The 15,110-nt window shown below is 36.1% G+C and overlaps 1 protein-coding gene across 3 annotated transcripts in view; it reads left to right on the forward strand.

Moving 5' to 3' along the window:
* Window positions 1-15,110, forward strand: part of DIAPH2 (diaphanous related formin 2) — a 984,078-nt gene that overhangs the window by 527,720 nt on the left and 441,248 nt on the right. For all 3 annotated transcript variants that reach the window (XM_070783973.1, XM_070783972.1, XM_070783974.1), the window contains one exon: window positions 7,800-7,929. In XM_070783973.1, coding sequence (XP_070640074.1) covers window positions 7,800-7,929 — 130 coding nt within the window. The remainder of the gene's footprint in view (window positions 1-7,799; window positions 7,930-15,110) is intronic.

A 15,110-nucleotide genomic window follows, 5' to 3' on the forward strand; every position in this document is an offset into this window, starting at 1 on the left:
GAAGGAAAGTTATGACCAACCTAGATAGCATATTAAAAAGCAGAGACATTACTTTGCCAACAAAGGTCCGTCTAGTCAAGGCTATGGTTTTTCCAGTGGTCATGTATGGAGGTGAGATTTGGACTGTAAAGAAGGCTGAGCGCCGAAGAATTGATGCTTTTGAACTGTGGTGTTGGAGAAGACTCCTGCGAGTCCCTTGGACTGCAAGGAGATCCAACCAGTCTATTCTGAAGGAGATCAGCCCTGGGATTTCTTTGGAAGGAATGATGCTAAAGCTGAAACTCCAGTACTTTGGCCACCTCATGCGAAGAGTTGACTCATTGGAAAAGACTCTGATGCTGGGAGGGATTGGGGGCGGGAGGAGAAGGGGACGACAGGGGATGAGATGGCTGGATGGCATCACTGACTTGATGGACGTGAGTCTCAGTGAACTCCGGGAGTTGGTGATGGACAGGGAGGCCTGGCATGCTGCAATTCATGGCATCGCAAAGAGTCGGACACGACTGAGCGACTGAACTGAACTGAACTGAATGACTTACTCTGTATGAAGATGGGAAGCTAAAGTAGATTCTTATCACTTCTGATCTAAATGGTGATCCTGGTCATGATAATAGACTATCTTCTTAAATTCTACAAGTCTTATCTAATGCCTATTTTGTGGATCAGAAAGCTGAGACATAGAGTATTTAGTTCACTTGCCTAAGGTCACAGAAGTAGTGAATGGTATATAGAGTAAAGGTTTTAACCTAGTACTGTCTGAATCCAAAGTCTGTGCTCGATAACTATTCTGATTAGAAATGTGAACCTCTTTATATGAGCTGTAGAGAACCATTATTTTTTTTGAAGGAAGAGAGTGGCATGGTAATATGGATATTTAAGAAGCATTATTATATAGGATAAAATGAAGCAGAGAGAATGGAATGGCCATGACCACCTTCCATAGATTAGCTCCACATAGCTACCACTTAATGTTTAAAAACAAACTGCTACCTCCTTCTCAAAGCCAGCTTACTCTAGAGAGTTACCACTTTCTCAATACAACCATTCTTTATTTTTTTTCTCTTTTTAAAAAATTTTAATTGGAGGCTAATTACTTGACAATATTGTGGTGGTTTTTGCCATACATTCACATGTATCAGCCATAGGTGTACATGTGTTCCCCATCATGAATCTCCCTCCCCATCCCATCCCTCAGGGTCAACCCAGTGCACCAGCCCTGAGCACCCTATCTCATGCATCGAACTGGGACTAGCGATCTATTTCACATATGATAATATACATGTTTCAAAGCTATTCTCTCAAATCATCCCACCCTCGCCTTCTCCCACAGAGTCCAGCAGTCTGTTCTTTACATCTGTCTCTTTTGCTATCTCACATATAGGGTCATCATTACCATCTTTCTAAATTCCATATATCTGCATTAATATACTGTATTGGTGTTTTTCTTTCTGACTTACTTCACTCTGTATAATAGGCTCCAATTTCATCCTCTTCATTTGAACTAATTCAAATGCATTCTTTTTAATAGCTGAATAATATTCCATTGTAGATATGTACCACAGCTTTCTTATCCATTTGTCTGCCGCTGGACATCTAGGTTGCTTCCATGTCCTAGCTATTGTAAACAGTGCTGCGATGAACATTGAGGTACACGTGTCTCTTTCAATTCTGGTTTCCTTGGTGTGTATGCCCAGTAGTGGGATTGCTGGGTCATATGGCAGTTCTGTTTCCAGTACAACCATTCTTTTAATCACCTAAATTTAGAACTTTTGGAGTCGGATCTTTCCCTTTCCATTATCCCAGGTATTTCTTTTCAGTGGCTTAATCTTGTTTGTCTTCACAGTGTGTCTTAAATTTGTCCTTTCTTTGCCTTTTTTTTTCATGTACTCATTATCATTTTAGATATATCAGTCCTTGACACTTTTTACAAAATTACTCTTCTACGTCATCCCCTTTCTGTATAACTTTGTGTTTTCTTGTAAATGCTAGGCTTTTGGGGCTTTGAAAGTACCATTTATTGTTTATCTCTGATCCCATTTATTGTTTGTCTCTGATCCCTAGTGTCCAGCCCGCACTGAATCATCAAATGTACTTCTACATTCATAATTGCTTTGCTTCTAACCTGTCTCCCCTTATAAATGTTTAGTGCTTCATTTCCCAAGGGGACGTTGTGACTTTGTTCTGGCATTCCCTCTCATATAACTCACAACAGATATGGTGTCCTGAAAAAGTCTGGGCTTTGTGGTCAATATCTCTATGTGTATGTATGTATGTGTGTGTGTGTGTGTGCATATGTGTACACATGCAAACAGAACAAGAGTATAGTTTAATTTAGAAGAATCTTTCTATGGCCTACACAGGTGGGAATTTGTGTGGAGAAAAATCTTCATTCAGAAACATTGATTGCCTCCCTAGGTATGTACTATGATGCTCCTAGGTACTGTGGATAATAAATATTAGTGAAACAGGGTTTCTTCCCTTGGAAGAGCTCATATTGACTGGAAGAAAGTACTGTGTTGAAATGTTTAGAGTGAAGGAACATAGCAAAGGAAGGAATAAAGTATTCCTTAGCGGGGTCTTCAGAAAGGAAGAAGTACTTGAGTACTCTTGAAATTTGAGTAGGTATTCACTTGGCAGATAGAGAAAAGAGGAGGAGAGTCTATAGAGAGCACAAGATGTACAAAAGCACAGTGGTGTGACACTATGGTATGTTCAAGCAGTTGTAATCAAACTGAAGAGAAGGATAGGTACAAGAAAGCAGCAGGGGACACATTAGAAAGGTAGGCAAGGATCAGCTGAGAAAGGGCCTTAAATGCAAAACCAAGAAGTTGGTGTGCTTTTCTAGTAGCTGAAGGGAGACTTTGCAATGGAAACTGAATGGGTTCTAATCATCCTGACAAAATTAAACATTTAAAAACTGACATTTGTGTGGTGAGGTTAAATGAACTGAAATAGTTTGGTTTAAGAGCAAAGAACACCTGAGAAAGGGAGCTTTCACTCTTGTGAGAGGTGGTTATACAGAGGATACTGCTGCTGCTGCTGCATCGCTTTAGTCTTGTCCGACTCTGTGTGACCCCATAGACGGCAGCCCACCAGGCTTCCCGTCCCTGGGATTCTCCAGGCAAGAACACTGGAGTGGGTTGCCATTTCCTTCTCCAATGCATGAAAGTGAAAAGTGGAAGTGAAGTCGCTCAGTCATGTCCGACTCTAGCGACCCCATGGACTGCAGCCTACCAGGCTCCTCCGTCCATGGGATTTTCTAGGCAAAAGTACTGGAGTGGGGTGCCATTGCCTTCTCCATACAGAGGATTAGTGACCAGTTATTTTCAGTTTCCACTGATGACAGAGCAAGAAAAAATAGGCTTAAATCTCAGGAGAAGGGAAAATTACTTATAGAAGGGGTCCTTCACAGAAATATTGAGTGTGACTGACATGGATGATTAAAATGTTGTTGGCTCAGGCACTCTGGCTGTGTGCTGCCTTCTGTGTGTTCAGACCAACTGATTTCAAAAATAAGGTGAAGACTGCAGGTTTTCAGGCTCGAATGAAAATGTTCAAAATAAATCTTTTATAAGGCAATTGGTTATTCAGATATTTTGCTATCTCCCTAACTAAAGTTTTGGAAATGTATTTGAACACATCACATATAAATAGTATCTTTCATAATATAGCACTCCTGTTTATTAGGGAAAAAAGAATGATCAGAATTTGCTAGACAAATGTGTTAATCTGTTAAAGGTATTTTGTATTCATGTACCATTTCAGAAAGTTATTAAAGATTAGGTAGTTACAGTTAGTATAAATCCAGTTATTAATCTTTATGTATAACATTTATTGGTCAGATGATTATAATTAAAATCACTATGTGGTTTATTAACTGGCACTTAATCAGTAAATATAGAGAATTGCTCTATTTTTATTGCTGTCATTCACTGATAACTCACTTTATTAAGATATTGTAAAATGTTTTTAGCTTTTTCAAATAATTCCAATTTCTGGAGCTATTTGTGATTATATTGTTTGAAAATATGTATAAGACAGAGGATTATAGGGTGGCCATTTTGTTCATCCTTTTGCATGTTACACTGAGTTAACCTGATATCAAAATGAAGTTAATTTTATTTATCAGTAAACTAACCCAAACACTTTGGAAGTGATTTTGAACATACTCAGGTTACCTTTATACTACCCCCGGAGATGTCTATAGCTAGCGAGTACACTTGGAAGAGCAAATTATTGGATAAATGCCTTTAGCCATTAGAAGTCATGAAAGTGAATGTTCTTAGTTGCCTTCTGTACTTGACATTGAACCATTCAATAGGTCCTGAGAGAGACGATGACTAATGTGTGGATGGTGTAGACACAGTAAGAGACACTGAAGCCCTGATAATACAAAGTAAATATACTTTAATATGTAAAGATGCTTTACCCTTATGTTTTGATATTATATGTTCATTTTTAAATGATTGGTCTAAGTGTCATGGACATAGAGAAAAATTTTTTAAAGACTACATATTTGTTGTTAATATTCCCTGCCAATTTGAAACCACAAGATAGACTCTTGGTGTAACGTTATTTAAAAAATAAACATTTCAATACAGATTTAGCAAGTCATCTCCCATACCAACTAAAATATTTCTCAGCTTGACAAGATAAGCGTGTGGCCATCTTTGTCCATGCCTTGAAGGCAATGTTAGAAATCTAGAAAAGTCATGCAACTCTGTTGACTACTCTTTCTGATTTCAATAAATATATTTAACTGAAATGTTATGCTTCACTTCTGAGAATTCTGAAAATTAACCACATATAAGCATGCATGTCAAAAAGGGAGTTTTTAAATCACCGACAAGGTTGCCATACAAGCACAGTGCTATTTTTCTGTTCTTGTGTTTTCCTTTCCAGTATTGGCCATGTGCATTTTTTAAAAGAAAACTGATACACTTCTACAGTGTGGTATCCTAAAAAATTGCATGGGTTTTTATTGTTGGGCCCTGTGTTTGTCTCTCTGTGTGTAAATAGTTTGTCTCCATAGATTTCATAAAATACAGATCAATTCCCCTCCTTTAGGAAGATGTGCCTTCAATTTCTTTAAGTACCTAATATTTTTCAGTTGACTTCAGTCACTTAGTCATGTCCGACTCCTTGAGACCTCATGGATAGTACCAAGCCAGGCTTCCCTGTTCATCAGCAACTCCCGGAGCCTACTCAAACTCATGTCCATTGTGTCGTTGATGCCATTCAACCATCTCATCGTCTGTCATCCCCTTCTGCTCCCACCTTCCCTCTTTCCTAGCATCAGGGTCTTTTCCAATGAGTCGGTTCTTCGCATCAGGTGGCAAAGTATTGGAGTTTCAGCTTTAGCATCAGTCCTTCCAATGAATATTCAGGACTGATTTCCTTTGGGATGGACTGGTTGGATCTCCTTGCAGTCCAAGGGACTCTCAAGTCTTCTCCAACACCACAGTTCAAAAGCATCAATTCTTTGGCGCTCAGGTTTCTTTATAGGCCAACTCTCACATCCATACATGACTACTGGAAAAAAACCATAGCTTTGACTATATGGACTTTTGTTAGCAAAGTAATGTCTCTGCTTTTTAATATGCCGTCTATGTTGGTCATAGCTTTTCTTCCAAGGAGCAAGCGTCTTTTAATTACACGGCTACAATCACCATCTGCAGTGATTTTGGAACCCCCAAGAATAGAGTCTCTCACGGTTTCCATTGTTTCCTCATCTATTTGCAACGAAGTATTGGGACCAAATGCCATGATCTTAGTTTTCTGAATGTTGAGTTTTAAAACAACTTTTTCACTCTCCTCTTTCACTTTCATCAAGAGGCTCTTTAGTTCTTCACTTCCTGCCATAAGGGTGGTATCATCTGCATATCTGAGGTTATTGATATTTCTCCCAGAAATCTTGATTCCAGCTTGTGCTTCTTCCAGCCCAGCATTTCACATGATGTACTCTGCATATAAGTTAAATAAGCAGGGTGACAATATACAGCTTTGATGTACTCCTTTCCCAATTTGGAACCAGTCTATTGTTCCATGTCTAGTTCTAACTGTTGCTTCTTGAACTGCATACAAATTTCTCAGGAGGCAGATCAGTTGTTCTGGTTTTCCCATCTCCTGAAGAATTTTCCACAGTTTGTTTTGATCCACACAGTCAAAGGCTTTGGTGTAGTCAATAAAGCAAAAGTAGATGTTTTTCTGGAACTCTCTTGCTTTTTCGTTGATCCAGTGGATGTTGGCAATTTTTATCTCTGATTCTTCTGCCTTTTATAACTCCAGCTTGAACATTTAGGAGTTAAAGTAGTTTGTAAGAAACAACAAAGAAAAGAAAATGTTTATTTCCTTATTGGTTGGAGTAGCCAGCATCCTCTGAAAGGGATGCACTTTGTGAACATATAACACTAATCTCAAGAAAAGACCTCTCTTTAGGAAAGTGAACCTCCTATTGAGTCTTCTACAGCTGCAAGCCTGACTTAAGACAAATTGCTCTTTAGGTTTTTGTTGCTTTTTGTTCTTATAGCTTATTCTTTAATTGTGTCATTTCAACTCTGTAGTACTTAAAAGTGTTTATTGCATCAGCATAATAATGCAAAATTTTAAATATTTTTACGTGCCTTGGAATTACCAGCATCATGACTCCTATGGCTGTTTGTTTTGAGCCTTAAGACTAACATTTCTTTTACGTTTTTCATATCATTGGAATCTAACAGTTATTCTAATAAACTGTAACACAAAAAGTATGGACCTGATTGAGTAAATGTGATATTTTTTTTTCCTTAGCCACTAAAATAATAAGGATTAAATTACTCTGTAATTAACTAAATATCCTCCAAGTCTTTTCACAAGCCTGTTTGTAAAGAATATTCATTTATTCTAAACAGTAATCCTTAAAGCTAAAATCCCCAAATCAGTATGGACATCAGTGGACAAACCCATCATCTAAGGATTATGGAAAGAAAACATCCAATAGAATGAGAAAACTTGATACTTCATGCCATATTTGTCCTTTGTTTCTAAGTAAATCCTTAATTTCATTTGTAGCTTAGTCTTGTATAACAGTTGTATTAAAGAAAATACTTAGATTCTCATTATAGATTTTTTTTGGTCCTATATTTTGCAGTTTTCTTATCATTCTAACTTCAGCATCTCTTTTCTAGTGTCTCTGAAAAGAAGATACAATGTGTAGGCAGAGAAATAAAATTTGACATATTATCATGATTGTATGGTCAGATTCTGTTTATAAATCAGCTTAAAAAGCCTTCAGTTATTTTTTTTTTTGATGGCCCATGCAAGTAAAGGAGCATACAATGCACTTGCTCTTTTATTTTAATTTGCATAGATGATAGCTGAAGTAAATATAACCTCATAGATGCATCCAGCTTTTAAGAATATATTTATGAAATAATACAAAGACCAAAATGATGATAACAGAAACACACATTAACTTGGACTATTATTATTAATACTTAAGTGGTTGTTCTTTTCTCAGGAAAGAATAGTTCACTTTGCCATCATGATTTAGACATTTTAAGAAATACAGATGAAAGTTTATTATTATTATTATTGTTATTATTTACATTTTGTGTCACCTTTCTCTCTTTGAAAATGAGTTCATTTCAAAACCCAGCGTATTGTTACTAGAGCCCTAGTATAAACTACCCTAGACATTTAAAAAAAGTTATATTAATTATAGTGAATTGAGTTCATTCATTCATTTCACTTCTTTAAGTAGAAGTCTATATTTATATTGCTGAAAAATACTAAAAATAGTTATCATTATTCCATTTCAGATCCGAGATACTAAATCATCAGATCAAAAGACCACCCTCTTGCATTTCCTTGCTGAAATCTGTGAGGAAAATTACCAGGATATCCTGAAATTTACTGATGAACTGGAGCATGTAGAAAGTGCAAGCAAAGGTAATTGATTTATAACTGATTTGAAACTACATCCTGCCAAAATATTATACTTTAAATGGTAATCTATAAGCATTAATCATATTTTTTGTTTGGTTACTGATCTAAGAAAAGCAGGAAGATAGTTTTCCTTAGTTTGTATTTGACAACATAGTATATTTTAATAACCTGCTTTTAACTGACTTTTTTTTTTTTTTAGCAATTCTAGGTTATTGAAGCTTTTGTGTCTCTGATCAGATAGTATGTTTGTTCATTCATTTCATAAACACTTAAGTGTATATTGTTTGCAAAAGAACCATACTGTGGGGCTGTTGGTAATAACAAAATGATTGTGAGATAGTTCTTGCTAGAATGCGTTTAAAATCTAGAAGAGAAGACATGTATACAAATACTATATAAAACAGAGATGAATATGAGAAGTGCTATAAGAAAATAGACTGTAGTTTAGATGAGAGGGAAAATACTTTTGAATGGATAGTTAAGTGAAGGCATAGTGAAAGAGGCCAAAAAGGTGAAGTATGAAAATTAGGATTTTTACAGACATGGAAAAGGAGTATGCAGTCCAGACAGTCAACAGTATCAGCAAGGCACAGTCGTGGAATGTGTTAGGATAGGTGAAAACGTCACTGGGGAAGAAGAAAAATGTCTCCAGACTTGAATTTGAACTCATTAGCTTTGTTGGTTAGTGAGTATTTACTTTTGCCAGAAGTTGAAAAGTGAATGAAAGGAAGGATCAAGGAAACATTTTTTTGGAAGGTGAAACAATAGATGTGGAGTACATTTTTCCTCTTGGATCAGAAAAGTAAGCAATAAAGCTTTTATTTGAAATTGCACTATGATAATTCCACTTCTCTGGAGAAGGAAATGGCAACCCACTCCAGTATTCTTGCCTGGAAAATTCTGTGGACAGAGGAGCCTGGAGGGCTACAGTCTATAAGGTTGCAAAGAGTTGAATATGACTGAGCAGAGCAGCACAATTCCACTTCTCTATAACTCTGAGAACTTTCTGTAAGGACTGAAAAACATATGCTTCCTGAGTTTACTACAAACCATATACACTGGTTAGTGTCCTTCAAAGTAGAAAAAAAGTGTGTCTGTAAAACCCAGAATGTCATATGTATAATCTTGTTCAGTAGCCAGTTGTCATCACTAACATTCTGGTATTGTTGATCACATCCGCAATGTTTTTCTTTAATGAAATTAATGGAATTTCTTTAACTCCTTTAATTTAATGAATATTATAGTTGTTACTGTTGTCTTGTTAGAGGAGAGGAATTATAAGGCTACCTGTAATCCTTCCATTCTCAGCCAAGTATGTATTATACTCAGTTCTGTTTCCTACTTTGGGGCTTTTGGCAGATCTTTACATAGTTTTCTTTTACAATCTAACCAACTTCTTTCTTCCTATCCATTTTAAGAGCAAAACCTCTCTGATATATTTGCTTATTTCTGCTTTCATGTATTCATGAAATGAATGTCATTGTATTCAAAAAACTGTTGCAAAAGATCTTCCTTTCTTACTGTTTGGGCTTCAGCAATCCCCTGTCAAGTTATTGTGACTAGTTCTTTTTCTTTCCCTATAAAATTTAGACTCAGAGTTTTCAACTCAAGAAGTTCTTACATACATTCCACTTACTTGCATCCCTCTTTCATTTCCTTCTAGTTTTCTTTCAGGGTGCCCAGACATACTTTCTCTTGAGCCATTTTTATTCCTTTCTAATAATGCTGTCTCTGTGTATCATGCTACATCCTGTGCCTGAGAATCTCAAGTGCCCTGTTCTCTAAGACACCTGACATTTGTCAATTCGCTGTTCAGGATACATTTCCTTATGCTTTTTAAATGTGTTACTATTGAGCCCTTATGAGAAAATACTTGTGAAATTAGACTGCAAGAAAAAAACAGAACGTGGTGTGAAATGTCAAGCCAATTTCTTCTTTGTAGTTAAATACTTTCCCTTGGTGCTTAAGTTTAGCATGTTTGTTTGCTTAATATAGATTTCAGTCCTGTTTGAATCATATTCTGTCACCTCTAATACTGTGGATATAACTAGCGTATCTATATTCACAGCCAACTAGCAAAAATAAAAATAGATCAACACTCTCTAGTAATTATTTTCTGTAATTATGGCCTATCTCCTTGTGAAATTAGTGCTTATACAAAGAAAAAAGTACCTTTCTTTGTAAACTGGAGTGGTACAGGAAAGTTGAAACTAGTTAATGATTTTTATATTATTTTTATATTTTTCATATTTAAAGAATGATTGTATGACTACTATATCTATCTTTTGTGTTTCTGTTTTCTTCCTACACCTTTGAAAATCCTCTGTTTTTCATTTTTTATTGAAGTATAGTTGATTAACAATATTATGTTAGTTTAAGGTATATGGCAAAGTGATTCAATTATATATGTGTGTATATTTTTTCAGATTACTTTCCATTATATGTTATAAGATATTGAATATAGTCCTTATGATATAAACTCTTGTTTATGTTTTGTATATATATTAGTGTATGTATGTATTCCTCCCTCTTGTAAGTTTTTTGATTATTAGAACCTAAGTACCTATTTTAATAGAATAAGTATCTCTTCTGTCTGGAATAGCAAATAAATGTATTTCAGCTCATTACTTAAGGTATATACCTCAAAGTAACTGACAGAGGGAAAAAAATTACCTTCAAGTGAAAGAAAACTAAAAGTGGGAAATATGTGGGATTCATGGAAAATGCCTTGCTTCCTTGTAAAGCTAACCTTCTAAAATTTATGTGCATCTTAAACTATCAAAGGCGATGGTATAAACTTAGCATATTTTCCTAGAGCTCTGTAACTCAAAGATATTGGGGGAAACCACATCATTTTTACATAAAACAGATATATGTTATGGAGTGGAATGCAAAATTCACATGAATTTTTAAAATAAAACAGATGACTTCAAAGAAATGTCACACTTGCTGTAGATCCCTAGGGGAGCATGTTCAATCTTCTCTTTCATTAGGGGCACTTGGTTGGGAAAAGTTTATGAAGCATTGCCTAAAGAATTGGAAAGTGGTTTTGTTTTGCTTTGGTTTCCCTTATTTATCTATTTACTTATTATTGCAGGCAGGGTGGAGGCAAGCAGGCAGAGTGAGGGCGGAGAGTTCCTTCTAAACAGATCATCTATCTCATCACTCTTATGAAGTTCAGAATCAAATAGTACATTGTAATTATATTACCAGGGGGATTAAGAAAATAATATTTCTGTGGTCATTTTCTTCTAGGTTAAATGATAAATCTTCAGATCCTCTCCTTCATGTTTGACATACCAATGAGCCTTTAGAAAGAAAAATAAAAGCTGTTGCTATAGAGAATCTAACGCCTGTAAAATACTGAAAATATATTTGATAAATCACCATTACCTTTTCCCCAGTGACTAATTGTAAAGATTACATGTATAAAATTCTATCTAATAGACCTATAGATCTATATTGTCTAAAGCATTGCCAGTTTGCTAGACCTAGTTTATAAATCCTGTATTGTTTCCCCCCAGCCCCCTCTTCCCATGGCTATCGCTGTAACTTTCAGCTTTGATGATTTTTACAGTTTGATTTAAAACCTTAGTGTTTTATAAGTCAGCTCCAGGGATTAAACCAAAAGGATTAGCAAAACTTAATTAAAACTATTCCATTCAAAAAGGGAAAATAATATTAATGTATTTGAAGGCACTATTAATCCTAAGTTTTTGTGTAAATCTGAAATGGGTTTCCTTTCAGTTAAATTAGTACCATCCTATAAGATAAAAGCAGGTTAAGTTTTCTATAAACAGTGTTAGTTTCCTATGATTTAAATCCACTATTACAAATTTTAATGACCAACCATACCTTTTGCTGTCTGCCCTCTTTCCACGTCAGATTAGTAACGCCAATTAGCTATTTATCCATTCTGAATTCTTCAAAAGATTAATAATGATGAAAGTTTAGATTAGAGGAAATACTATAGAGGAAAAATCTATCAAATGAAGAAAAAGAAAAAAGTAAAGTCATAGAGTTTAAAAAGTTGGGGGAATGAGGGAGGAAAAAAAAATTGGAGGAAAAAAATCTTTTCAAAACTCTAGAGCTGACAGAAAGTTTAGATTTAATCTAGTCCCTGCTAAAAGAAATCCAACATGGCATTTAGTTCAAATTCATCATTTTTCAGTTGAACAAACTGAGGCCTAGAATGATGAAGGAATTGCCCACAATCACAGTCAATGAAAGTTTGCAGAAATGTTGTCCATTATTTTATCACTTACGTGTCAGTTCCACTTTAATTATTTTGTGGTCTAAAATATACAACAGAGATTCATATTTACATATTGGAAAACATGCAGAAAATCAACACTGACCAAATAAATATTTACTAGAGTATAAATGCCACTTCATCTATATCGTGGTCTGATTTCTCTAGCCCCATTTTGACAGAATTACCCTTTCCTTTCTCTGAGTTACAACAGCACTTTAGCCTTATTAGTAATACAGCATCTACCACATTTGCATTTTTTATTTCATTGTATTCTTCTCTCTGTACCTCCTAGGTTGAGTTCATAAGTGGCAAGGAATATGCCCCGTTTGTCCCAACAGACTCAGTGCTAGCACAGCAACTCAGAGAGAAGTGTATATGCTCAGAGAGAAGTAAATGTTCAATAAATTTATTACATTGAATCTTTGTGTCTCCTTTTCATACTCATACATTGCAAAATATGGCATTTTGGGAAGTTGGCAAGTTGAGAATAGCAACCTGAAAATTACTGTTTACTGTAAATACAAGAGGAGAAACAAAATAAGTTGAAATAAAGAGAACACCAGGGCTTAACAGTATTTCCTGGCCCATGTTTTACTTTTTTTCAAGGAGGAAGTTAAACTTGGAAACAATCAAGCTCTTAATGGAGAAGATCTAAACTTACGGTAGCCACCAAACTGTAAAGGTTTATGGTGAACAGTAAGGATTAACATCTATTTCTGCTTTATTGACTATGCCAAAGCCTTTGACTGTGTGGATCACAATAAACTGAGGAAAATTCTGAAAGAGATGGAATACCAGACCACCTGACCTGCCTCTTGAGAAACATATATGCAGGTCAGGAAGCAACAGTTAGAACTGGACATGGAACAACAAGAATAGAAAAGGCTGTATATTGTCACCCTGCTTATTTAACTTATATGCAGAGTATATCATGAGAAACAGTGGGCTGGAAGAAGCACGAGCTAGAATCAAGATTGCCAGGAGAAATATCAATAACCTCAGATATGCAGATGACACCACCCTTATGGCAGGAAGTGAAGGAACTAAAAAGCCTCGTGATGAAAGTGAAAGTGGAGAGTGAAAAAGTTGGCTTAAAACTCAACATTCAGAAAACTAAGATCATGGCATCTGGTCCCATCACTTCATGGGAAATAGATGGGGAAACAGTGGAAACAGTGTCAGGCTTTATTTTTGGGGCTCCAGAATCACTGCAGATGGTGATTGCAGCCATGAAATTAAAAGACACTCCTTCGAAGAAAAGTTATGACCAACCTAGATAGCATATTCAAAAGCAGAGACATTACTTTGCCAACAAAGGTCCGTCTAGTCAAGGCTATGGTTTTTCCAGTAGTCATGTATGGATGTGAGAGTTGGACTGTGAAGAAGGCTGAGCACCCAAGAATTGATGCTTTTGAACTGTGGTGTTGGAGAAGACTCCTGCGAGTCCCTTGGACTGCAAGGAAATCCAACCAGTACATTCTGAAGGAGATCAACCCTGGGATTTCTTTGGAAGGAATGATGCTAAAGCTGAAACTCCAGTACTTTGGCCACCTCATGCCAAGAGTTGACTCATTGGAAAAGACTCTGATGCTGGGAGGGATTGGGGGCAGGAGGAAAAGGGGACGACAGAGGATGGGATGGCTTGATGGCATCACTGATTCGATGGACATGAGTTTGGGTGAACTCCAGGAGTTGGTGACGGACAAGAAGGCCTGGTGTGCTGCAATTCATGGGGTCACAAAGAGTCGGACACCACTGAGCGACTGAACTGAACTGAACTGAAGGATTAAAAGTCTCCTAGTTGCAGCCAACTGTCTTAATATAATATCTAACTAACTGCTGAAACTTCTTTTATTCTAATGGTTGAAAAAAATTACTTTCATAGTGTGTACTAGATATTTTATTGAAAAATCTTTTGAGTTATGGAACAAAACCCCACTGTGTTTAATGCATTCAAGGTACAGTGGACCCAAGATGTATGAACCCATTGGATTTCCTAAGAGATTTAAACTTTCAGTTTTGCTCTCATCTTAGAAGCACAGAATGATGATAAACCAATGTTACAAAATGTCAACAGGATGGACTTTACTTAGATGTTAGTAGTCTGAGTAAAACTGAATATGCATCATACTACTGCTGCTGCTACATCATTTTAATTAAAAAGTTAAATTGTTTAGCTTTATTTGTACTTTTCCCATACCATTTCAAATAATTTTGCTGAATGAATTCTTTTGTCATATTGATAGCATAAATATCTTGTAAAAATTTAGAAGAATATTAAATTTTAAGTTTTAAGGAATCTAATCCATACATTTTCCTCTTTGATGTACTTCTTTTTCTTTACTCTCACCAAGTCACCCCAGTTTCTCTTAAACAAAGTGAATTTCTTTAAAAGAATTCAAATTTTATTAGCAGTCCAACACATGCATAGAAAATATATTTTCAACATGAATGTCTAAAGTACTTAGGACAGAAAGTCATGTTTTCTTGCTGATCAGTAATCTAATCATTACCAACCAGTGTGTTGAATTCATAACATGTAAACCATCTAATTCATTTTCATTTCTAGAGAAACTATGTTAAAAACATTATCTTCAGGGAACAGTGAAAGGAAGCAGAGACCATGGTCATTTGTACTTGAGTTAAATGCTTCAATATAAGTCAACATTTTTTTATAGACCTATAGGCATTTGTCAGGGTACTTTAGCTTCTGGAACCCAGAATCTCTGCTGGAGAAATGTATGCATAGCTCATCTGCCTCATACCCACATTCTTGCCCAGCCTGTCTCAGCACCTGCATACTTGCATGCTCAGTCACGTCAGTCATGTCCAGCTCTGTGCTTCCCCATGGACTGAAGCCCGCCAGGCTCCTCTGTCCATGGAATTCTCCAGGCAAGAATACTGGAGTGGGTTGCCATTCCCTCCTCCA

Source organism: Bos indicus, chromosome X (assembly GCF_029378745.1).
Source record: "Bos indicus isolate NIAB-ARS_2022 breed Sahiwal x Tharparkar chromosome X, NIAB-ARS_B.indTharparkar_mat_pri_1.0, whole genome shotgun sequence".
Lineage (NCBI taxonomy): Eukaryota > Metazoa > Chordata > Mammalia > Artiodactyla > Bovidae > Bos > Bos indicus.